The sequence below is a fragment of the Stenella coeruleoalba genome (assembly GCF_951394435.1).
Source record: "Stenella coeruleoalba genome assembly, chromosome: 3".
NCBI lineage: Eukaryota > Metazoa > Chordata > Mammalia > Artiodactyla > Delphinidae > Stenella > Stenella coeruleoalba.
The window spans coordinates 136,597,560-136,621,980 of NC_137148.1; the positions used below are offsets into that span (position 1 = coordinate 136,597,560).

The 24,421-nt window shown below is 41.9% G+C and overlaps 2 protein-coding genes across 2 annotated transcripts in view; one reads left to right on the forward strand and one right to left on the reverse strand.

The window, feature by feature from the left end:
* The window catches only part of PTTG1 (PTTG1 regulator of sister chromatid separation, securin), a 63,763-nt gene that overhangs the window by 8,782 nt on the left and 30,560 nt on the right, over positions 1-24,421 (forward strand). The window lies entirely within an intron of this gene.
* FAM200C (family with sequence similarity 200 member C) lies at positions 16,703-24,107 on the reverse strand. The gene is made up of 2 exons (XM_079916842.1): positions 23,669-24,107; positions 16,703-19,692 (listed from the first exon to the last, which is right to left on the reverse strand). Exon 2 carries the CDS (start codon positions 19,640-19,642, stop codon positions 17,861-17,863), a length of 1,782 nt encoding a protein of 593 aa, XP_079772968.1. The 5' UTR covers positions 19,643-19,692; positions 23,669-24,107; the 3' UTR covers positions 16,703-17,860.

A 24,421-nucleotide genomic window follows, 5' to 3' on the forward strand; every position in this document is an offset into this window, starting at 1 on the left:
CAGTATTTCACTTGGCTGCCAGAGCATCAGGTGAACAGATGGTGTATGACCCAAGGTTTATAGTCTAATGCAGATATGCATTAGAATTCTCAAGCTGGTTCCACCACCTTAGCCAAGTTAGTTATCTCATAGGTGGTATTTCATTTCTGAAAAGGAGGAAGAATAATAATTATATTACCTGCACTGTCTTTCCCCCTAGAGTTGGGACACTCACTCATAGAGATGTTTGGTAAACAATCAAACTATGTAGAGAATTATTATTAATATTACATAAATATTATTTGAGGATGAAAGTTAGTGGGCTTAGCAAACATTTAATAAGCATCTATTACGTGTCAGTCCCTGGCTAGGTGCTGGGGATCTAGAGGTAAACCAAATAGGCTTGGTGCCTGGCCTCGTGGAACTTAGAGTCTAGTGAGGATGATACAAGTGGTTTCATGTGAAATAAGTGTTGCAGAAGAGGAAGACACTGAATATGAAACTGGGAGGCCAGGGGAAGGCCTGGGGAAGTGATGTCCAGTTGAGCCTGAGGGAGAGGGTGAGAGCTCTAAACATGACTGAAAGATGACACGTGCAGTGGGGTTTAGTGTGTCAATTCACAGGTGGCTGGAAAGGGGACCTCTGTCCACCACCCCCTCTGGGTACCTTGGTCTGTTTCCAGATGTGTCAGGAATGGAAAAGGTGAGGGATCCCGGCTTAGGATGCCAGGAGGCCATTCAGAATCTAAAGGGCTCAGGAAAGCCCCTCTCCTAGGGTAGAGTAAGAATCTCCATGTGTTACCCATGGGACTCCACTGCGACACAAGTTGAAATCACTGGCATGCCCTTATTGGCAAGAAGATGGTTAATGAACAGTATAGGGAAAGGCAGTGGTGCCACACTCAGCACCCAGTAAATAAATGTTTACTGGCTTGCTGAATGGGAACAGATGTTTTTCCAGCGTTTGGAGGAGTCCTGGAACCCAGGTCCCCTGAAGCTCCCCCTTGGGGCCTTGTCCTGTGGATCCTTGCAGTGGTGATGGCATCACAGAGCAGGAAATCCAAAGTACTCATGAAATGGCTATTTCAGGAGCTGCTTCAAGCTGGAACGGGGCTCAGGACTTCTCCCCAGTAGCCTGTTTATGTCTTTTATTCAGTCCACAAACATGTATTACCTATTATGAATGTGGAGACAAGGAGATGAACTTCTGGTCTACAGGGAAAATGAATGTGAGCACAAATTACTGTAAGATGCAAAATACAATACATGTCATAGGAAAGGTACAATGTGTTATAAAAAATTAGAAGTCTTTCCCCCTTTGATTCATTTCAGTTCATTCCATAGTTTCATTCATTCTAGAGAACGTGGATACATTAGGACACTGATGGCCACAGAGAGTTGACAGTCTGGCAGGGGCAGCCATGTGCCAGATGGGGTAGATTTGCTTGTTCCACGCCTCTCATTGAGTGTGCCTTCCTATACTGCAGAGGCCAAGAAGCTAAAGATCTGTTTTCTAGGCTCCTTGCTGCTGGGTTCCTGTTTGAGATTTAGGTTTAGCTAGTCCTGTGTGCTGTGTAAGACCTGAACTCAAAACTGAGTTAGGAAGAAAAACCAGTTGAGTTAGGGGCAGAGGAGACAGTGGCCTGGGAGGACTCCATTTTGCTGGGTCTGACCCAAAAGGTACAGCACAGCTCTGGAGTTCTGGCAGTAGCTCCCAGTTCCCCGATTACACCTAAGGTGGTGTGTTCCAGTAGCCAGAGACTGGGCTAGTGGCTCCCTGAGCTCTTGCTTCCAGGTTGTGGGTGCGATGGGGAGGGGAGGTGGTCAGTACTGGGGTGATGTTCTAGGAATCATTCCTGGAGGCCCAGGCACAACTTGCTCTGCCCTGATTCTGAACTCAGTTGATTCTCTTTATTAAATCCGTGTCTGCTTAAAAGAGCTAGAAGGGTTTTGTCTCTTCACTTGAACCCTAATTGATATGTCATGCTGTGAACTATAGGTGCTGGAAAAGTCAGAGAAGGGAGATGAGTGCACAGCAGAACAAGCAGGGAAGAAATCCAGAGGACTGCTGTTCTTTCCTCTTTTCCTCTTTCAATTCCACCTCCTACCCTCAGCCCCTCTTCGATCCTATAATCAACCTTCAAATAAATTAATTAATTGATTAAGTATCAAACAACTACAGTGTACAAGGCACTGTGATGTTGGGGGTCACAGTCATGAACAGATACCCAAGGTCTCTATCTCCATGATGCTTATGCAAAGACAGATATTCTACTAGCACTCAAACACAGAATTCAAAATTGTGGTAAGAGTTATGAAGGAAAAGAAGAGGGAACTGTGGCACAGAATGATGGTGTGGAGTCTGCGAGAGAACGTATTTTGATTGGGAGATCTGGGATGATCGCTCAAATAGGTAACGTTTAAGGTGAGCCGCACAGGATAAAAAAGGGCCAGCTGTGCCAAGGTGGCAGAGAAGGAGGGGGAGAGGCGTCAGCAGAAGGAGCAGAGTGTATGAGAGCTACATTAACCTATCTCAACATCTTCCTATGCTCCCTGTGTAACAGTCATAGGATGATGCCTCGACTCTGTAGCCTTTCTGTAGCCTCACTAACTGAAAGCCCTCTATGATTTGACGTCTTCCCAGACATGTCTCCTGTTTTTCCTGTGTGACGGCGTTCCTCAGCCTCGGCACTGTTGACATCTGGTGCTGGATGAGTCTTCCTTGTGGGGACTGTCCTGTGCCTTGTCGGATGTTTAGTCTTTACCTCTGGCCTCTACCCTCTACATCAGGGGTCCCCAACCCCCGGGCCACGGACCACTACCAGTCCGTGGCCTGTTAGGAACCAAGCCGCACAGGTGAGCAGCGGGCAAGCGAGCGAAGCTTCATCTGCCGCTCCGCATTGCTCCCATTCCCGCCTGAACCATCACTCGCATTACCTCCTGAACCAACCCCCCTGCCCACCGCCCCGGTCCATGGAAACATTGTCTTCCACGAAACCGGCCCCTGGGTGCCAAAAAGGTTGGGGACCGCTGCTCTAGATGACAATACTAGGCCTCTGCCCCTAGTTGCGACAACCAAAAATATCTTCAGACATTGCCAAATGTTCTGAGAGGGGCAACATCGCCCTCCTTTGAGAACTGCTGCCCCGTGGGTAGCCCTCCTTTGGTCAGGTGGTCTTCTTGCTGGCTCCTGAATGCACCTTTATGTTTCTGTACCTCCCCTTAAGCAGTTCCCTCTAACTATTACCTGTCTTCCACAAAGCCTTACCCATATGTCTACTAGAAATGCATGGCTTTTCTCTGCCCAGCATCCCTCTGTCCTTTGGGCAATTTGTACTGGGTGACTCATGTGTTTTGAGTGGTAGAGGAAGAGTGCTCTGCCTGCCCAGGCATGTGGACCAGGTACCCTTTCCTGTGCCCAGTTAAGAGCCCAGATGGTGGATGTGAGACCCAAGCAGAGCCAGCCAGTCTTTCCATGGGCTTTCCGTGACACAGCCCTCTTTTCTTCTGAATTGTTAACTGTAAGTACAGAGCCCTGGACTGCCACCGGCAGGGAGCCTGCCATTTGGAGAGAGCCTGCTTATGGCAGGAGACAATGACATCAATACACAAGTAGGAGCAGATTCAAGAAGAACTGAGAGGTGGAGGGAGAGTTCTGTGAGCACATTATTAGAGCCCTTAGTTCAGAGACTTGTGCTAAAGCATTCACATTCGTATATTCTCTCTCTCTCTTTAAGCTAGTTTGGATTGTTTCCGTCAGTTACTACGGAAAGAGTCCTAATGTAGTTTCCTTCAATGCTTGGTTCAAATCTCTCCTCTTTCATGAAATCCTTTCAACACAGGACAGTCTGAAGAAAATGCTTGCTTTGAATCCGTAATTGTTGGTTTTCTGGAGCCAGCAGCCAGTTCTGTGCCTCTCTTCCCAACTTTGAGTTTAGTGACGTCATGCTGCCATTTGAAATCATCATAGTGAGAATAATTACACCACGGAAATCCACAAATACTACAAATCAAGGCTCTCTTTTTCCCACCTCAGCCTGTTTACCAGCGCGCCACCGTCTAAATCTTCTCAGTTGTACCACCCATTTCGATATTAATCATGTGCTAATTCATGACATCTTTTGCTTTTTGAATATGGTGAGGTTGGGACAAGTGCCCCCAACATACGCTGCATGTGAGTCTTCAGAATCTCAAAGGAGGAAGGGTCCTGAGAAATAATTTGGTCCATGGTCTTCATTTCATACACAAGGACGAAGAGGTCCAGAGACATTCAGTGACTTAGTAGTCAGTTGTGGAGTCAAGGCCAAGTCCAAGATCTTTTTTTTTTTTTTTCCCCCAAGATCTTTTGACTTACGTGCATTATTAAAATGCGGGCCTTCCTAGTCTTCCTGTATGTCTTTTTCAACCTTTCCTTTCTCTGGTTTGGGTACAGAAGAGCGTTTAAAAACGATGTTGAATCATTCCAAACTGCTAATGGCCAAGATCCAAGTTGTCAGTGCTTACTTTCAACAAGGGACTTTGGGGCTGTGAAGTCTCCAGAATGAGATAATTCCAGATGGGGTCTTACTAATGTGGCAGCACTGGGAGACAGCTGTTAGTAGATGGGACTTGCTGCCTTTGCATGGAAAGAGCATGATGTTGGAGTGAAGGCTGGCTGCTCTGTGTATTATATCACTTAGAATGAAACAAGATGATAGTTGAACTGTAAGGAAAGTTTTGTGGATTTATAAAAATTTAAAATACACAATTTTGTTTTTTCTGGCTGCGTTGGGTCTTCGTTGCTGTGCACAGGCTTTCTCTAGTGGCGAGCGGGGGCTACTCTTCGTTGCTGCGAGCTGTGTTCTTCGTTGCTGGGCTTCGTTGCTGTGCGTCTTCGTTGCTGGGCTTCTCATTGCGGTGGCTTCTCTTGTTGCGGAGCATGGGCTCTAGGTGCGCGGGCTTCAGTAGTTGCAGCACGCGGGCTCAGTAATTGCGGCACGCGGGCTCGGTAATTTCGGCATACGGGCTCAGTAGTTGTGGCGCTTGGGCTCTAGAGCGCAGGCTCAGTAGTTGTGCCACACGGGCTTAGTTGCTCTGTGGCATGTGGGATCTTCCTGGACCAGGGAGCAAACCTGTGTCCCCTGCCTTGGCAGGCGGATTCTTAACCACTGCTCCACCAGGGAAGTCCCACAACTTATTTTTTAATATAGCTGTTCTATTTCCTGTAATTATTTCTTGGAAGTGTGCATAAGGATATCCATTGCAACCTTGTTTGAACTAATAAAAGACTGGAAACAATCTAAATGCCAAGTAATAGGGGACTAATTAATCATTATACATACATACATAGAGGCAGAACTCTTTGTACTATTATGGAATTATCTTCAAGACATATTGTTTAGTGAGAAAAATAAGAAGCAGAACAGTGTGTATAGTTTGCCACCATTCAAATTAAAAAAAGAAGAGGTGGGGGCTTCCCTGGTGGCGCAGTGGTTGAGAGTCTGCCTGCCGTTGCAGGGGACATGGGTTCATGCCCCGGTCTGGGAAAATCCCACATGCCGCAGAGTGGCTGGGCCTGTGAGCCATGGTCGCTGAGCCTGCGCGTCCGGAGCCTGTGCTCCGCAACGGGAGAGGCCACAACAGCGAGAGGCCCGCGTACCGCGAAAAAAAAAAAAAAAAAAGAAGAGGTGAGGAAAACACAGACACACATGTTTGTATGAACACAATTTATCCCTAGGAGGATATACAAAAAATTGCAACAGCAGACGTTGTCTCTGGAGAGAGGGACTGGAAAACAGCAGTAAGAGAGAGGCGTATTTTTTCGCTTAGGTCTTTTGGAACAATTTTTTTTTTTTTTTAAAGAAAACTGGAACCATGATTTTTTTTTTTTTTTTTTTTTTTTGTGGTACGCGGGCCTCTCACTGTTGTGGCCTCTCCCGTTGCAGAGCACAGGCTCCGGACGCACAGCCTCAGCGACCATGGCTCACGGGCCCAGCCGCTCCGCGGCATGTGGGATCCTCCCAGACCAGGGCACGAACCCGTGTCCCCTGCATTGGCAGGCGGACTCTCAACCACTGCGCCACCAGGGAAGCCCCTCCATGATTTTTTAAAATTAATTAATTAATTAATTTTTGACTGCGTTGGGTCTTCGTTGCCACGTGGCATTTCTCTAGTTGCAGCGAGTGGGGGCTACTCTTGTTGTGGTGCGCGGGATTCTCATTGTGGTGGCTTCTCTTGTTGCGGGGCACGGGCTCTAGGTGCGGGCTTCAGTAGTTGTGGCTTGCAGACTCTAGAGCGCAGGCTCAGTAGTTGTGGCGCATGGGCTTAGTTGCTCCGCGGCATGTGGGATCTTCCCGGGTCAGGGCTCGAACCCGTGTCCCCTGCATTGGCAGGCGGATTCTTAACCACTGCAACACCAGGGAAGCCTGAACAATTTGATTTTTAAAACAATGGAAATCTTTTACTTACTCAACACTCCTCCCCCCAATAAAATAAAAAATAAGGAAATGCCGTATTGCAGTTTTTAGAAATTCTTCCTTTGCTGTGATGGATGAGCCAGATCTGGGGATGTGGCAGAGAGTTTAGGGAGTTAATAATAATAAACCCCCAACAATTATAGACTTCCTTTTTAAAAAAACATTTTCAAAGAACAGTCTCTTGCAGTCTTCCAAGTTTGGGACAAGTATTTTCCCCATTGTATAGTCGAAGGAGCTGAGGCCCAGAAGCAGGGCCATCTTCCCAAGGTTACACAGTGGGCGAGGGGCAGAGTTGGAATGAGAGCTCATATCTCGCCCAGGCATAAGTTCCTTCTTCTAGACAGTGTTTAGCTGGGCAGAGGGCTTCAACAAGCAGAGTAGTTTTCACGGGAAGGAAAAGAAGAACCAGAGAGTTATAAGAAGCTCTTCTGGCCTGAGGTTTCGGAAGAGTTAAAGGCCTGGAGACAGCTACAATCCCAGAGCAAATGAAGTCAGACCAAAATAGACACCACTTATATTCTAGGGGAAATGACCCAGAAAAGATTCAGCCAGTTTCCAGATGTAGCTTGAAAGGCTTCAGTTGGAGAGACTTCATTTTGGAACCTCATGCAAAAACCTCTCTTGATGAGGTTTCTCAACTCAGTATGTGGATCAGAAATGAACAGACATTTGATTTGAGGGAGATGCTCTGCTAAGAAGGTCTAGAGGCTTGTGCTTTGTAGAATCAAGCTTAGAGAAAGTAACCTATGAATGAGTATAGAAATAAAGGCTTTGCCATGCTTTGCCAGCATAATTTTGGGAGGGAATATGAGAAACATAGGGTCTATCCCCGCCTTTTGGCTGAGATGAAAAGCAGAAATCCCAGACTGAGGAAATGAGGCTTGATGAAACTGCATAAATGAGATTTAGCTAGTGGCTAAAAGAAATGTTTTATCTGTTAGCTGTTGTGAAGTGGAAGGAGACTAATTTCTCAAAATCTGTGTTTTAAAAGACTTCTACACATTTCTTTTAAATAATACTCAGAAGACACTTAACTCTACATGTCTCATCCACTTAATTTATTATGGGTATGATAAAAAATTTAAAACATTAAAGCATACAAGAGTGTGTCTACCGTGCTACTGCTTATGAAGGAAAAAGGTTACACACACAGACACACACACACACGTTTATGTGTAACCACAATTTGAAGACATGTAGCCTGGTAGCCTTGGCTGTGTCTTGGAGGAGAACTGTGGAGCTGAGATGGGGTGGGAGGTACAGCCTTCACTGTACTGTCTCAATTTACCAGATGCCTGTTTTACATATTAAAAATAAAACACACTCTTAAAAAACCTCAAAGGGAAAAACGTAGCTTTATAATGGAGAGATGTGGCGGCCACGCTGTTAACCAAGTAGGGAAATTTAGCATTACCAAGGGCATAAAACCTGACATTATATGATACATCCAGGGTTTTAACCTGAATATAATTAAGCCTTCACACCTAACCTCTGATTAGCAGAAAGTATAGGGAATAGAGAAACTAGTTAAACAACACAGGAGAAAACAGTCAATTCAGAGAGTGGGACATTCTTTAAAATGTTAAATGTCATGGAAATATTAAAAGGTGGTTCAAAAAATTAGGAATAAAAGATATTTTGGGGGCAATTGGAAGAACTTTGAATATGGTCTGATTATTAGACATATTAGGGAATTATTGTTAATTTTCTTGTGTGTGAATAATGGTTTTGTGGTTATATAGGATAATGTCCTTATTCTTAGGAGATGCAGTGCTGAAGTATGGAGGGGAGAAGACACATGGTGTTGGGAAGTTACTTTAAAATGGTTCAGAAAACACACATGAATGCACAGACACTCACACACATGACCCCCCCCCCCCCCCCCCACACACACAAAACAGAGTTGGTTATTAAGCTATAGTCTTACCTTCAAACTCAGCTATGTGATGTAAGGGCTGGGACTTTGCAAATCACATTTCTTCTTTGCCAGCGGGCCTTCTGTTAGTCTGCCAATAGGGGGCATTAGAAGGGCACTGGCAGTCTAGAGGAGCCACAAAGAGCTTGCTTCTTTCTGTTTTGCTTCCTGTTACTCTCAGCCTGCCTGAGCAACAGTTCCTCACCCTGGCAATGAAAGTTATTTCCTGTAGGAGCAGCTGGTTTAGGTTTACATTTTTTCCACAGTCTCAGAATACAGCCTGTCTTCAGATATACCTGTATCAGCTGGCAAAGCCTTCTCTAACCCAGCTCCATGGGACCCTTCGTCCAAGCTTCTAAATTCTGTTAATCCCGAGCTCTTCTCCCAGCCCTAGGGATGGTAACTGCTTTCTGTGTTTATACAGTATTCCTTTTACCTTTCCAGTTCTCCGATACCTGGTTCACAGTTCTTTATATTAAATTTTCTCTGCAAAAGTAACTGGTGGAGTTTGTGTCTCCTGACTGAACCTTGACTGATACAGAAATTGGAACTAGGAGTCTCAGGAAACAGACCCTTTTCTTAGGTGTTTGGGTTTGTCTTTAGACTTGAATGCAATGTTGAGCTCCTTGTCATGGAAATGGGATGCTAGTAACTCATGGCATGGAGTGGCCCTGATTAATCTAATTATTGGCTGTAGATTATTGTGATAAAGAACCTCCTGAAGCAGGTACCTTGGGGGACCAAGTGGCTGCTGGGAATAATGACGACCTACAGGGACTGTGGGGCGGGATGCCTCCTTCTGAGTGCTCTGGAGTGTGTACAGAAAGAAAACAACACACTCAGCCCTTTAAAGTCTCAGCCCAAGTCCTGGTCAGAGAACTAGAGAGATTCTATGGCAGCTCTAAAAGTATCGCAAATCTGTTGGAGCTGCAAATTCAGACACAAGATTTAATTGTGATGGTTGTAGAATTTAATGTAAATTGAGCTCACAGCCTATGTCTCTCAGTGAAAGTTAGGATGAGGGTTGGGAGTGTCCCCAGGACTTGGAATGAGGACATCTGCGTGGACACAGATGAAACTGAGAATCTGAACCCCTAAGTCACTCTGAGCCTTCCATGCCTTCACCTTCTGTGTCTGAGATTAGGTTTCCTTTGCTTGACGTCCTTGTAATACTCTCACCGGAGGCAGGTGACTTTCAAGGAGATGCCTGTACTCTTCAAGACCTACCCCACCACTCCTTGCTGCCACTAGACCCATAACCAGGGTCAGATCCAGCATATTCCAAGGGAACAAGTACAAAGTCTGAACCTGGAGGGAAGAACTTATAATCCAAAAGAACTGGAAGACTTTTATAATTTGTATAGGCAGAAACCAGGTGAATATATGTGGGAATGGGATTCTGAGAGCATTAGATGTAAAAAGGCAGAATGTAACAGGCCAAATTTACTGATATGGGTGTATGTATCAGGGATTCTGGATTTAATATGTTAGCTCATATAAGAATTTACTTACTTGGATAACTTGAACTCAACAGTGACCTACATATAGTTTGGCACAATGTAGAGAAAGGAATTAAAAGACCTGGGGAGATAGAAATGTTGCTAAACTTATCACGTGTGACCTTTGAACTTCCCTCACCCACTTCCCCCCCCCCCCAACTATATGGTTGAAGAGGGCCCAGAGGACACTCATTCCCTGAGATATTGAGCAATACATTAGTGAGGAGATCACTGATATCCTTGGAAATCTCTGTGGTGGCTTTTCTCTGTGGGCTTGTATGATGGTAGAAGATGCTGCCACTGAGATGAGTTCATTGATTTCAGTGGGGTCGATAGGATCCTGGAGTAGCTGAAGCCAAGTGGCAGTGTTCAGTCATGAGAGAGAAGGTGGATGCACTTAGTGTCCAGCAGAGACAAAATGGAAATCAGACTGTTTTGATCCACAGGGATTGTTGATAGTAGCTGTGAAGGTTAATTTTATGTGTCAATTTGACTGGGTCATCAAGTGCCCAGATATTTGGTCCAACATTATTCTGGGTGTTTCTGTGAGGATGTTTTTGGATGAGATGAACATTTAAAGTGGTGGACTTTGAGTAAAGCAGATTGCCCTCCAAAATGTGAGTGGGCTTCATCCAATCAGTTGGAAACCTGAATAGAACAAAATGACTACCCCCAAGCAAGAGACAATTCTGTAGATGGCTGTCTTTGGACTGGAACTGCAGCATTGGCTCTCCTGGCTCTCTGGCCTACTGGCCCACCCTGCAGATTTTGGACTTACCAGCCTCTATAATTATGTGAGACAATTCCTTCTAATCAGTCAGTCAATCCTACTGATTCTGTTCTCTGGAGAACCCTAATACAGTAGCTAAATGGTACAGTAGATCTAGGAATGGAATAGATAGGCAGTCTACTAAAACATTGCTTGATCTATGTAATGAAAAACCCTAGGGCTGGTGCCCAGAAATCTGACTAAAGTCACTACAGAGAGAGTCATAACCTCTCCTCCAGCTTCCAGACCTAAGCCAGTTGTCAGATCCAGAGCCCCTTGATTGAAGGACATGCTGAGTTCCCTTAAGAACTCCATGACACTGCCACAAGTATATACTAGAGACTTCCTCCAAGACTTCCCCAGAAACCTGCAGTCTTTAATAGGTGACTTAGTATTATGAAAAAAGGAAAGCCTCAGATCTTTTAGGGATTAAATAATAGGCACTGGCCCTGAATTGATGCTAATTCCTGGGACCAAAATACTACGATGGTCCACCAGTCAAAGTGAGAACTGGTGGTGGTCAGATAATGAATGGAGTATTGGCCCAAGCTAAAATTACAGAGAGCCTAGTAGGTCTGTGAACCCAGTGGTTATATCTCTACTTCTTAAATGTGTAATTGGAATAGATATATTCAATTCCTGGCAGAACCCCCAGATTTGCCCTCTGATCCATGGAGTGAGGCCTATTATGGTAAAAAGGGACAAGTAGAAGTCCCTAGAAGTTCCCTTCCCTACCAGGGTAGTAAACCAAAATCAACACCACATTCCTGGAGGAAACTGCAGGGTTTAGTGCCACCATCAAAGGCTTAATATCTGTCACATCCCCATTTAAATTCACCTGCTTTTCCTGTGCAGAAGGTTGTTGGATCTGGAGATTGACTATGGATTACTGCAAACTTAACAGATAATGACTCCAGTTGCAGCTACTGTTCCAGATGTGTATCTCTACGAAAGAGAGTCAGCATAACCCTTGGCAACTCGTATACCATTAGTGACCTGGCAAATACTTTTTCCCCCTCTATATCAATTTCAGTGAATAACGCAAGCAGGTTGTTTTCACCTTGCAGAACCAAGAGATCACCTTCACAGTTCTGCCCTAGGGCTACATCGACTTAATGTCTGTGATAATCTAATCTGCAGAGATTTTGATAATCTTGACATTTCACAGATCATCAAATTTGTCCACTTCACTGATGACATACAGATGGCATCTGATAAGAAGGTAGAAGCAAGTACTTTAGATGCCTTAGTAAAATGCATGTGAGCCAGAGAGTGGGAAATAAACCTCATAAAAATTCAGGGACTCATCCACCTTGGTGAAGTTTCTGATGTGCAAAGGAGTGTATGTTAGTCTGCTTGGGCTGCCATAAGAAAATACCATAGACTGGGTGGCTTAAACAGCAGAAACTTCTCAGTTATGGAGGTTGATAAATCCAAGATCAAGGTGTGGCAAGGTAGGTTTAATCCTGAGGCCTCTTTTCCTGGCTTGTAGGAGGCCGCCACCTTTCTGTGTGCTCACATGACCTCTTCTTTATGCGCCAGAGAGAGAGCAAGCGTTTCATAAAGGCATTAATCCCACTGGGCCAGGCTCCCACCCTCATGACTCCATCTAAACCTAACTACCTCCTCCCAAAGGCACATCTTCAGATGTTACACACTGGGGCTTAGGATTTCACCATATGAATTTGGGGGTGAACACAGACATTCAGTTCATAACAGAGTGTGGCAACAGACTGACACCTATGGAACTTACTGGTCTTGTCATGTACTTCATCACTCAGAGGCACCTGGTCTGTTAGAATGATAGAATGAGCTACTTAATACTCAGTTACTTGCAACTGGGAGAAAAGAATCTAAAAAGATAAAGTTCTATCTTGTAGGATGCAAATGTGCTTTGAATTGGTAACCTATGAATATACTTCTTTTTTTTAATCCCCCAAGCCAGAATACATTGGTCTGGGAATCAAGGGATGGGCACCTAATAATTCACAGAAATTTTGCTTCCCATTGCTGTGACTGTGACTCTTGATATTTTGGAAGTCTCGGTTCCCAAGGGAGAAATGCTTTCACCAAAGGACGTAACAGTTTTCCACTGAACTGGGAGTTGATACTGCTGGCTGACCGTATTTGGCTAGTGCTGTGGGGTTAATGCCAGTGGGCCTGAAATTGGTCTGGTCAAGGCATGGCATGTCCTGATGAATAGTGTCGCTTTCTAACCGTGTATCTGAGGAGTTTCAGGGTGGTTTGTATCAATTTGTTATCATTGTTTACTGTAACAGTGATATAGATGCGACTTACACCTGGAGACTTCTTCTATACCCCCTCAATCCCACACACACACACAAAAAAACAAACCTTGGTGGTTGGGGCTAGTCATTAGGCAACAGAATAATTAATGGCACTGTTACTAAATTTGAGGAGCTGAGACTGTGTTTTCCTCATTCTGGAGAGAAGGTAAGAGCATCTTTATTTGTACAGAGATAGTTACCTCTTAAGAGAACCACAAACCTATGCTTATTGTATAGAAATTCAATTATGGATAGAAGGATGACTGGCCAAAGAGATGGGCTGTGCTGGTTACTAAGCTCTTGTCTTTCAGCTTCAGACCCACCCATGTCCTGTAATCTGCTTTGTCATGCTGCGGCTGGGACCTCACAAAGTACATTTCTTTATCACCTAGCTTTCTGTTAGGCTCTGCAAATAAGGGGTGCAAGAGACATGGTGGAAACGTAGAGGAAGGACCAGTGATTTACTCCCTCCTCATTTGCTTCCTACTGCTGACAGTATCCTCCCTGCAGTGGTTCTTCACCCGGGGAAGTGAGAGTTAGTTTAGGAGCAGCAATTGGTTTAAGTTTTCAGTGTTTTCACACTTCCAGAGCCGCCTCATCCTACATGCTCAGAGACGGCAGCATCAGCAGGCTGGCACCCATTCTTCAGACTTTTGAGCTCCTAAGACAGTAATACCAGTCAGGCAGGGCCTCTTCCTCAGACACTGGAGTCTCACTTCCAAGGGACCCCTCATCCAAGCTTTCACATTTTAATAATGCCAGCCTCTTTTCTTGTTCATCTAGCCCTAGTGATGCTGTTTCCTGCATTTACTATCTCTGTGACACCTCAGTATCCCCCTTTGCCTATTAAGTTCTCCAATACCTGGCCAATGATTCTTCACTGTAGATTCCTTTTATTTAAAAATTGGTACAGTTTCTGATCTTACTGGATCCTGTTTGATACATGGATACCTATACATTTATATAAACAGATAGCTATAGCAAAATGTTAACACTTTTTGAATCTAGAAAACAGCCATATAGGTGTTCATTGTATTACTCTTCCAACTTTTTGGTATATTTGAGACCTTTCATAATAAAGCATTAGGGATAAGGTCTCCTGAAAATCTGGATAAATATCAGTACCAGAATAAAAAAACCTGATAAAGGGCAAAAGTCTCCAAAATTATAGTAGAAGGAAATGATACATAGAACTGTGATTGCTCCAGAAACCAAGCTGATGCCATTACAAAAAAAAAATCAAAACAAAACAAAAAAATAAACAACAAAAAGTCTATTTTTCTTTTTATATCTAGGAAAGGTTCTATCTACTATGTCACACCACCAAAATTAAGTGAATGAAATATGACCTGTAGAAAAAAATGAAAAGGTTCTCTAGAGAAAACTTGTCTGTTTCATCTTATAGGGGAGAAAAACTGAGGCCCAGGACAGGTAAGAGTTGTTCAAAATCACACGGTAAAATTAATGGAGTCAAAACTTTCCCATTAGCCATTCATAATAAGTAAGATTGGAAACCAAGTATATGAAGTAAGTCTCTTGGTTGCACGTGACAGGAAACTGCAAAAGAGGGAATTAGCCCATATAACTGAAAAGTAAAAAAGTATGACTGCATTTAGGTGTGGAAGCAATGTCATAAGGAATCTCTTTCCCTTTCTTGGCTTTGTCTCTGTTGGCTTCACCGTCTGGCAGCAAGGTTGATCACTGGAAGCTCCAGACTCACATCCTGCTAGTTTAGCAAGTATAGCATCTTTCCCATTAATTCCACCAAAGTACTGGAGCTGACTCTAATTAGCCAGGATGGGGCCATACAGACTGACAGCGTGGTAAGGAAAGTTCCTTAAAGAAAAATAAGGGTGCTATTAAAAGAAGCAAGTGAATGATTGAATCAATGCTGAGCAGGGCAAAATAAGAGATGACTGGTCTGCCAGACCTCTTGACTCCTATATGCTGAGGGCTATCGAGTTTAACCTGCTAGTAAGTAGCTGAGACAGGACTGGAATCCATTTCTGTGTTAGAGTAAGACTTAGAGCAAAACTGTGAAATGAAAGGGAAATAACCTTAGGTTCTCAGAAAGTACTCTCAGAAGATAAAGTACAAAATACAATGAATTCGACAATTACCTTATACAGTCCTTCAAATTAAGGTAGCCTTCGAAAGCTTCAAGTTTTTCTAAATGCTTGGTAGATGTTAAAGCCAAGCTTACAATATTTTGGTATAATTTAATGCTAAAGACTATAATATAAATATAAATAAACTATAGTTTAAACTATAAATATCCAGACCCTATTAAAAAAAAAACTGAGATGTAATTTACATATCATAAAGTTCACCCTTTAAAAGTATAAGTCTATTTGGTTTTGATTCCCATTGGATTGTCTGAAAACACTGACCTATCCATTCACTTCAAGTGGCTTTTGGTGGCTTAGGAAAGCAGCCAAGATGTCAAAAATCCACGTGGTCAAGTCAGTTTTAAGCAAAAAGCCCTTTTTATCTTCTCTTTCCCACTGTTTCTCAATGATTTCTTGCAGGCTGGTAGTTATTGGCTCCATGAGAGTTGTCACCAATTTTGTCACCACCAGAGGCTCAGGTGGGGCATTTTAAATTTGAGCTACTAATCCCTTTTCTAGAGATGTTTAAAATCAGGTATTTGGGAAAATCTGTAATGAGAGTAAGTTTGCTTTCAACCAGTCATGCACTGAGAGTGACATCTGCTGGTCATAAAGATTATTATTTATACTGTTTTGACTCCTTTTTGCAATTTATCAACGACCTCATATTATGAAAATATAAGAAAAACAATTATGTCTTCCTTGGAAGAAAAAGAAACGAACACATAGGACTTATATATGCCAATATATGTACCACTGTGGGAGATTTTTTAAATTAAAAAAAAAATGTAAGTTTCCTCTTCATTTTATCAGACACAGCAGTCTCATTCATTTGATCAGGGGAAAATGAACTGCTGTAGAATTTGAAAAAGAATTAAAAACTCGGTTAGCCATTTCCTTTAAAGTGTCCTTTGGGTTTTTGTTTCAGAGCAGAAACTAATGAATTCAGTCTAAGAGAAAACTGTAGTGGACCTAACAAAAGACTGGCTATCTCGGGTCATTTGCTTTTGGCATTTCATCCTAATCTTGCTATTGTATTGTTAGGTCCCAGGCTTCATTCATACCCTTGCTCCCATTCCTACTTCCTTCCTATCTTTAGATATGGATACATATTAAACTTTATACATACTCTTCCAGATTTATTCCTGTATTAGCTTTGGAAATTTCCTCCACTGCTCTTGATGTCAGATTATACTGGGAAAAATTAGGACTTACATTTTCTAACTATATTTTTATAGAAAAGAAGGCATGTATTTATATTTATTGATAAAGCATTTTGATGGACAGTGATAAAGTTTAGTTTTGTGTAGGAAATATAAAATTCAATTTGTGTACTCAAGTGGCATCTAAATTTGATAGTTGGACTTCATTCCCCTTCAAGTTTAAAAAAAAAATTTCAAAAGTGCTATGATTACCCACCTTATAAACTTTGTGGATACCCCTGATTCTTTCCATGTGATAAATTCCTAGGTAAATTGAGGAAAAATCCTCAATCAAAGGGCTACGAAGCATCAAGAGGAATGAAAATTAGTACTATGATAACAAAAAAATTGGAAGTAGTAGGAGAGGAGATGGATGTTTTATAAATTCAGTCCTTACCTATTATCTAGAGGAGTCAACACATAACTTCTAAATCTGATAAATCAAAACTGGCCTATGTATTTGGTATCATATTACTTAGATATATGGGTGGGACCATAAAATGTTAAAGCAGAAATGGTTAAGGTAACTGGGTAGGAAGGGGACTGTGGCTTTTCATTATAGGGCTCATTTCTTCTCCAGCCTTGAGCATATTGTACTTGGATAAAACATTAAATTTTGAAATAAAAAATGTTAGTTTATTCACATTTAAAAATAAATCTAGCCAAATTATCATCCAGGAAAGTATATTAACCTAGATTCCCATGGGGAGCTTTTTGGTGGCCCTGAATTACTACAGTGACTTCATGTCAATTTCTTTAGTATTTATATTCTGATCCATTCAAAAGTTTTGAACTATCTTAGAAAAATGCATACAGCATAAGGTGTAAAATAAGTGAGGCAACTGGGGTAAAGGAAAAATAAGTGTAGGAAAAATAAGATGAGGTGAGAGGACCAAAGTATCCATTGGAACCATATGGAAAGCTGGTTAAGAATGAAGATCCTTGATCTTGTCCAGACCAGTTAAATTAGAATCTCTCAAATAGGGCTCTGGGATCTCCTCTTCAGCAGCCCTGATGACTTGGAGTCTGGATGTAATGTAAAAGAAGACAAAGAGTGACTAACAGGATATTAGGATGTTTATTAATGTCATGGAATTTAGAGCATAGGAACTAAGAGGAATGGACATTGTGAGACTAACTCCAAAGAATACATTTAAAAATAAATCTTACATTAACTAGGGCCATCCCTTCTCTCACTATAACATTTCATAATCCTCTTCTGATTTCATTAACCTCCCCAAAACAGCCCTCAAGGACATGGGAGGACTCAGTCTGTCATTTCATCCTTTGACTTTTAACATGAGATGCATGTTCTGGGAGGTCTTTTTCTCTTGGCTCTATTCGTAGCCTATTGTACCATTTAGCTTGGATATTGTAGTGCTCGAGTGTCTTTTTTTATGTATCACATCAAAAGGTTAAACATACTTAGAAGAATTCTATGTATCAGCAGCACTTAATCTTTTCTGCTGCTTGTGCTTTTATTCTCAAAACATATTTTCACATCTCACGTGAAAATTAAAAGTTAAAAATGCTAAACTTTTAAAGGATTTGGTATATCATAAATATAAAAGAGACAGAATTATAACTTAATTTTACAATGGAATTAAGAATATATTAAAAATTATACATTGAAAAAGTCTATCAGCTTACAGTGACTTCTGTAGCTGTAGTTTTTGTTCAATGATGTCTGAGAAACGAGGAACTTTTTTTGAAATAGCCACACGGATGTCATCACTCATAGTCACGTAGCTTCTGGACTTTGTTTTAAAATGCAAGAGTGATGAAAATCCCAACTCACAAAGATATGTAGTTGCAAACGGTATAAGGATTTTTAGAGCTGTCTTTGCTAGGCTTGGAAACACTGTGAATTGAGCACACCAGAAATCCTCAAGCTTCATTGTCTCAAATTCCATTAGGATTTGGCCACTAGCTCGTAATTCAGCAAGATCATTTTTCATTAAATAGCCATCATCAACAAAGTCCAAATTAAAAAGAAATGGATCCAGTATCCATTTACTTGCCTCATCAAGATCTCCAACAGAGAAATATCCGTGGAAGAAGTTGCTCAGCTGTTGCAGGTGCACTGTTATTTCAGCTGCAATGCATATTGCTTCATTATCTGAAACAACAATTTCTTCAAGAAAAGGAAAGTTGGTAAAATTTCTTTTCTCAATTCGTTTTAGCCAAAATGGAAACTTCCTAACAAAAGCAGACAACTTCTCTCTAGCTGATACTGTGTTCATTCCAGTCCTTTGCATAGATGCACTAAGTTCATTTAGGTGTTTGAATAAATCTGCAAGGTATGCTAGGTGAATTTTAAACTCTTTGTTTTCAAAGCCATCAACTAAATTGCTGCTTTGGTGGTGAAGAAACTGATTTATTTCTTCATACATTTCAAAAATATGAGTAAGTATTTGGCCTCGGGAAAGCCACCTCATTTCAGTATGGAAAAGGAGAACACTATACTCTATTCCAATTTCTTCAAAAAAAGCCTGAAACAGGCGATGATTTGGAGCTCGCCCTTTGATAAAATTTATTACCCTCACCACAGTAAAAAGAGCATCCCTCAGTTTTGTAGGCAGTGTCTTTGTAACAAGTTCATGAGGGTTCAACAAACAATGTGTGATCACGATATGAGGTACCTCTTTTTTCATACAGGAAACAAATTCTGAATTTTCTCCTAGGATAGAAGAGGCACCGTCAGTACAAACAGAGCCACATACATCGAGTGCTATCTTATGCTTCAAAAAGAAGTCTCTGAACAGATTGAACACAGCTTTTCCCTTCACTGTTAACTGCAATGGTTCACAGAACAGGAATTCTTCTACGATCTCTCTTTCCTTTATGTATCGCACAAATGCCATTAGCTGACTGCAGTCATCCATGTCTGTTGTCTCAGCAAGCTGAATACCCACTTTAAGAGGACTGGCTTTGATATCTTCTAGAACTTGCTGTAAGATATCCTGGCTCATTTCATCAATCCTAGAATGGATCACATCATCTGATAAGGATACCTGCTGAAGCTTCTTTTGTGCATCTGGTCCCAAAACTATTTGTGCTATTTCCAGGGCACAAGGTTTCACTAATTTTTCAGCTATTGTATGAGGATTCTTCTCCTTGGCACATAAATACGCAAACTGATATGATGCCTGTAGTAAGGTATCCTCCTGAGATGCAACTCCAAATGCTTTCAGGGTTTCACTCTGATCAGACGGTGTTGGCACATGTTTCAGGCTATTGAGATCGTGCCCACCTATACCACCATGCTGTCTGTTAAAATGGTCAGACAGTTTTGATGGTCGGAGGTCAGCGTTTGAAAATACAGAGTTACACAATACACACTGTGGGCGCTGAGTTCCATCAACCTCCGTTGTGCAGGTGAACCAGTAACGAACATAGTCATCGTCCCATTTGCGTTTCTTCGACATGGCACCCCAAAATTCTCACGTAGTATTCCAGAGGTGTCGCAGATTTTTTGCTTTGGAAGTAAAATATAACCCAGACATTAAAAACCAGTGGCTAACTGAATTAAAACAAAGCCACATCACATGCCATCCTGTCATCTGTGTACATGTCAAGAAATATCCTGCAACATGTCAATTCAAAGTAAGCCATGACAGCATGACAGCCCAACTTAAACCTAGCAAACTCACAGCTAAAGCCCTGGAATAAATACCTTGCCAGCAAGTTATATACGAGAGATTAGGGCTTATGCAAATTGTGATTACCCATAAATTCTCTATTGATGAATTGCAGTTACGGCTTAATTTGTTTTCAATGATGTATGTTCCAAACAAATCTGGTACATTTTGTATCCCCAGAAAAGGCATCTCACTACCACCCCCTTCTTTGCATCTTATGCCAAGGATGTATGCACACCCCCAGTTATGAACTAGTGAATAGAGAAGGGAGTAATTCACTAAATACTGTAAGGAAGGGCAGAGTTTGACATGGTGGCCAGTTCTTTCTAATAGTTAAGGATTAAACAGGTCTATAAAACTATTTGATCCTTGAGTGGCTTTGACTCCAACTTAAGCAGAGAATTTCAAACAGGTCTGACCAAGCCACCCTTGACACAGAAGTAGGATACACACTATCAGTCCATGATTCACACTGTCCATATAAAAAAGCAAAACAAGTTGCTCAGGAGAAACACAACTATTCTTGTTACTGAAACTTCAGAAAAAGCTCTCTCATAGAAGAAAAGCCTTAATTACAGTACGACAGGATGTAGAAGGCAGTGGTTCTCTAGTTTAGTGAGTGGAGGAATCATATAAGTCTCTTGTGAAAATGCAGATTCTTGGACCCCACCCTGAGATATTCTGATTCCCTAGCTCTGGAGTAGGGGCCCCAAATCTGTATTCTAAATAAGTATTTTAGATAAGTCTTATGAATAGTACCTAGAACAGTAATCTCTAACAAGAGATGCCTATCACAATCATTGGGAGCCCCTTTGAAAGTATACATGTCCCTATACCACATCAGAATTAATAAATCATCATCTCCAAAAGTAGGACAAAAGAATCTAAAATAAAGCTGTCCAGGTGATTCTGATACACATCCTAGTACATAGACAGATTTAGAGAAATGAAACATATCCTCGGGCCAATTCCTAGCTTACTGATATTCTAGGTTGCTAAGTAAACACTAAATGCTTCAACAGGCAATTGTGTTTTCTGAGTTGATGACAACTTCTTACGAAAATTGAGGGACCTAACATTTCTCCAAAAAAGACATATGGATGGCCAAAAAATACACAAAAAGATGCTCAACATCACTAATTATTAGAGAAATGCAAATCAAAACTATACCTCACCTCACACTGGTCAGAATAGCTGTCATCAAAAAATCTACAAATCTGCTAGAGAGGGTGTGGAGAAAAGGGAACCCTCTACACTGTTGGTGGGAATGTAAATTGGTACAGCCACTATGGAGAACAGTATGGAGGTTCCTTAAAAAAACTAAAAATAGAGCTACCATATGACCCAGCAATCCCACTCCTAGGCATATATCTGGAGAAAACCATAATTCGAAAGGATGCATGCACCCCAATGTTCATTGCAGCACTATTTACAATAGCCAGGATGTGGAAGCAACCTAAATATCCATCGACAGAGGAATGGATAAAGAAGATGTGGTACATATATACAATGGAATATTACTCAGCCATCAAAAGGAACAAAATAGTGCCATTTGCAGAGACATGGATGGACCTAGAGACTGTCATACAGAATGAAGTCAGAAAGAGAAAGACAAATATCATATAATATTGCTTATATGTGGAATCTAGAAAAACGGTACAGATGAACTTATCTACAAAGCAGAAATAGAGTCACAGATGTGGAAAACAAACTTATGGTTACCAAGTGGGGTAGGGAGGGTGGGATGAATTGGGAGATTGGGATTGACATATATACAGTACTATGTATAAAACAGATAACTAATGAGAACCTACTGTATAGCATAGGGAACTCTACTCAGTGCTCTGTGGTGACCTAAATGGGAAGGAAATCTAAAAAAAGAGTGGATATGTGTATATGTATAACTGATTCACTTTGTTGTACAGCAGAAACACAACATTGTAAAGCAACTATACTCCAATAAAAACTAAAAAAAGTCATAAATGAAACATTAAAAAGATTTAAATTAAAAAAAAAAAAGAAAGTAAGTTGAGGGACCTAAAAAGAAAGACATGCCTTTTTTTCTTTCTCCCTCCTGAGCAATGAGTAAAGGTGTGATCCACAGGTAGACTCAAATATACCTTAGAAAACCTTTCTATCTCCCACGTAAATAAGTGATCCCCTAAATTTCCAGAGTTCTGTGCCACAGAATGTGGCTGAAATAATGTAACAGGAGTACATTTAAATCCAAATGCCCACTTTGGCCATTAAAAAAAAACACAGTTAAGTAAGCCAAGAATATTAAGGCATTAGCTTTCTAGAGGCTCTGCCAAGAATGACTAGTTGTAAAATGCACTTCTATGTAACTAGTAAGTTGATCTGCCATATGGTTGTCGTCAGTCAGTTTAAAATTGGAAGATGTCTGCCAGTCAGTAAAGGCAATTTAAAGTTTAGAGTTGATCTTAAGCGTTCCTTTATCAAGTGATGAGTCTATGGGCCAACTGTGTTTAGAACCTCACCTAACTGATAACAAAATGATGACATAAGCATAAAAAATGCTTATCTTTCTGTATTCTGTTATGTATATTTTGGGGAACAGAGGGAGTGAAGGAAAAAGCTTTACTTCAAATGATTTCTCACTAGAAATCATTATAGGATGAGTTTAGAGTCCATTGTTCCCCTCTCTGACTATGCTGCTCAAGTATATTCTAATTGAAGATTAACCTGTTTGGAAAAGAATTTTTAGAAAAACTCAATTATAGTATTCTTCTCCATCCCCCTCAAAAAGGGAGAATAGGTAGCAAGAATTTTCAAGACCCTCAAAGATGAACTTACTGCCCAGGAGGCTTTCTTGTGTTTTAGAAACTCACAATTTTCACTTGCTCCTTTGTGGTATTTAGCAATCACAATATCCTAAAATATGTAAACATTAAAAAAGCATCCCCTATTAAGGAATTATTGTTAACTGAAACTGTGATAATGGTATGGTTGTGTTAAAAAAAGGTCTTCATTTGTTAGAGATACAGACTTAGTTATTTACAAGTGTTAGAGATACAGACTTAGTTATTTACAAGTGAAATGATGTCTGGGATTTCCTTTGAAATACAGTACTTCAGCACACATACACAAACACACACACACACACACACACACACACACACACATACACACACACACACTAGGGTGGAAACAGAACAGGATTGACCTTGAGTTGGTAACTGCTAAAGCTGGATGATGGGTACACATCATTACACCATTCTCACTCTATGTATGCTAGAAAATTTCCATAATAAACAGTAAAATAATCAAAAAGGTTTACTTATTAAGATAGACATAATTAGTTTTTAGAATGATTCTTTTGAGAGTTTGTTGAAAGCTATCTGAAGAGGCAGAATGAAAGACCAGATGTAACAGAGTAAAATGTTTTGCAAATTTATGAAGGGTAGATACGAAAAAGCATCACAATTTAGAGAAAAAAGTCAGTTACAAGTGAACATTAACATAACGGAAATACCTGAGGAAGGCTAAAACATCTATTTCAGCAGTGACAACACTAAAGTGCAGTTGTAAACCTAAAACCCCAAACCAAACACAATCCAACTTGTACCTGGCCACCGCCTATGCCCGTCCATGGTAGGTGTCGGTGTCCAGGGAGGCAGAGGATTGAATCATTACATTTTACATCGTTAAGAGCAAAAGCCAGGAGAGAAGGGACAGGAATGCAATAGCTGAGCAAATGCGCCAGAGGCAAACGCCTGGGATCCTGCCTTTGTCACTTAGGCTGGGACCTGTCCAAGCTTAAGTCCCTCAACCGGGGAGGACAATGGTACCTACCTTACAGGGCTGTTGGGAAGTTTAATTATGAGAATGCATGTAAACAACACCAGCTCGTAACTGGTAGGACCTCTTGGTGTATTATAAGGACGGAGCGTTTAGGAGGCGGCCCGGGCGAGCTAAGGACGCCGGAGGAGCGGGAAGAAGACTCTGCCCGGTCTCCACCCGCCGTCTCCTAGCCAGAGGAGCAGGCCCAAGGGATGCTCGGGCTTCTTTTAGGCGCCCGTTTCAGGCTCCAGTTCGCTCTCCGCTCAGGCTGGGGCCCAGCCTCCGGGCGCTGGAACCAGTCTAGGTGGCGGTTCCTCGTGTCCGACTCCCGAGCAGGACCTTGCAGGGCGCGGTGAAACAGCAGCGCCCGCGGCGTCCCCCGCTCCAGCCGCGCCGGGTCCCATCCGGGTTCTCGGGGGTGGGGGGGCTTCCCGCCCGCAGACCGGGCGAGGCGGATCCCGGCACGCAGGCGCACTGGCAAGCGGCTGAGGGCCCCGTTGCCCTGAGTAAGGAGCACGCGCGCTGGTTTTCTTTTCAGATGGGGGACTTGGAGCTGGGGATTTTTTGCTTATTGTGTCTGCCAGAGAGGATGAATCGTAGAATCTCGGGAATGGAAGGCCCTGTAAAGCCCACATAGTTCTACTTTCTAAAGCACTGCAGATAAAATTTTACATTGTCAGGCTTTGAGCTTGGCGATTGTAAAGCTTCAATAATTAACCATTTTCTATGTGGAATCAATGAGGAAAAAGAGAAGGGAGCGCATTC

Bases quoted from the DNA above. Each gene is read 5' to 3' on its own strand.
- FAM200C (XM_079916842.1), bottom strand. From the start codon at position 19,642: ATGTCGAAGAAACGCAAATGGGACGATGACTATGTTCGTTACTGGTTC.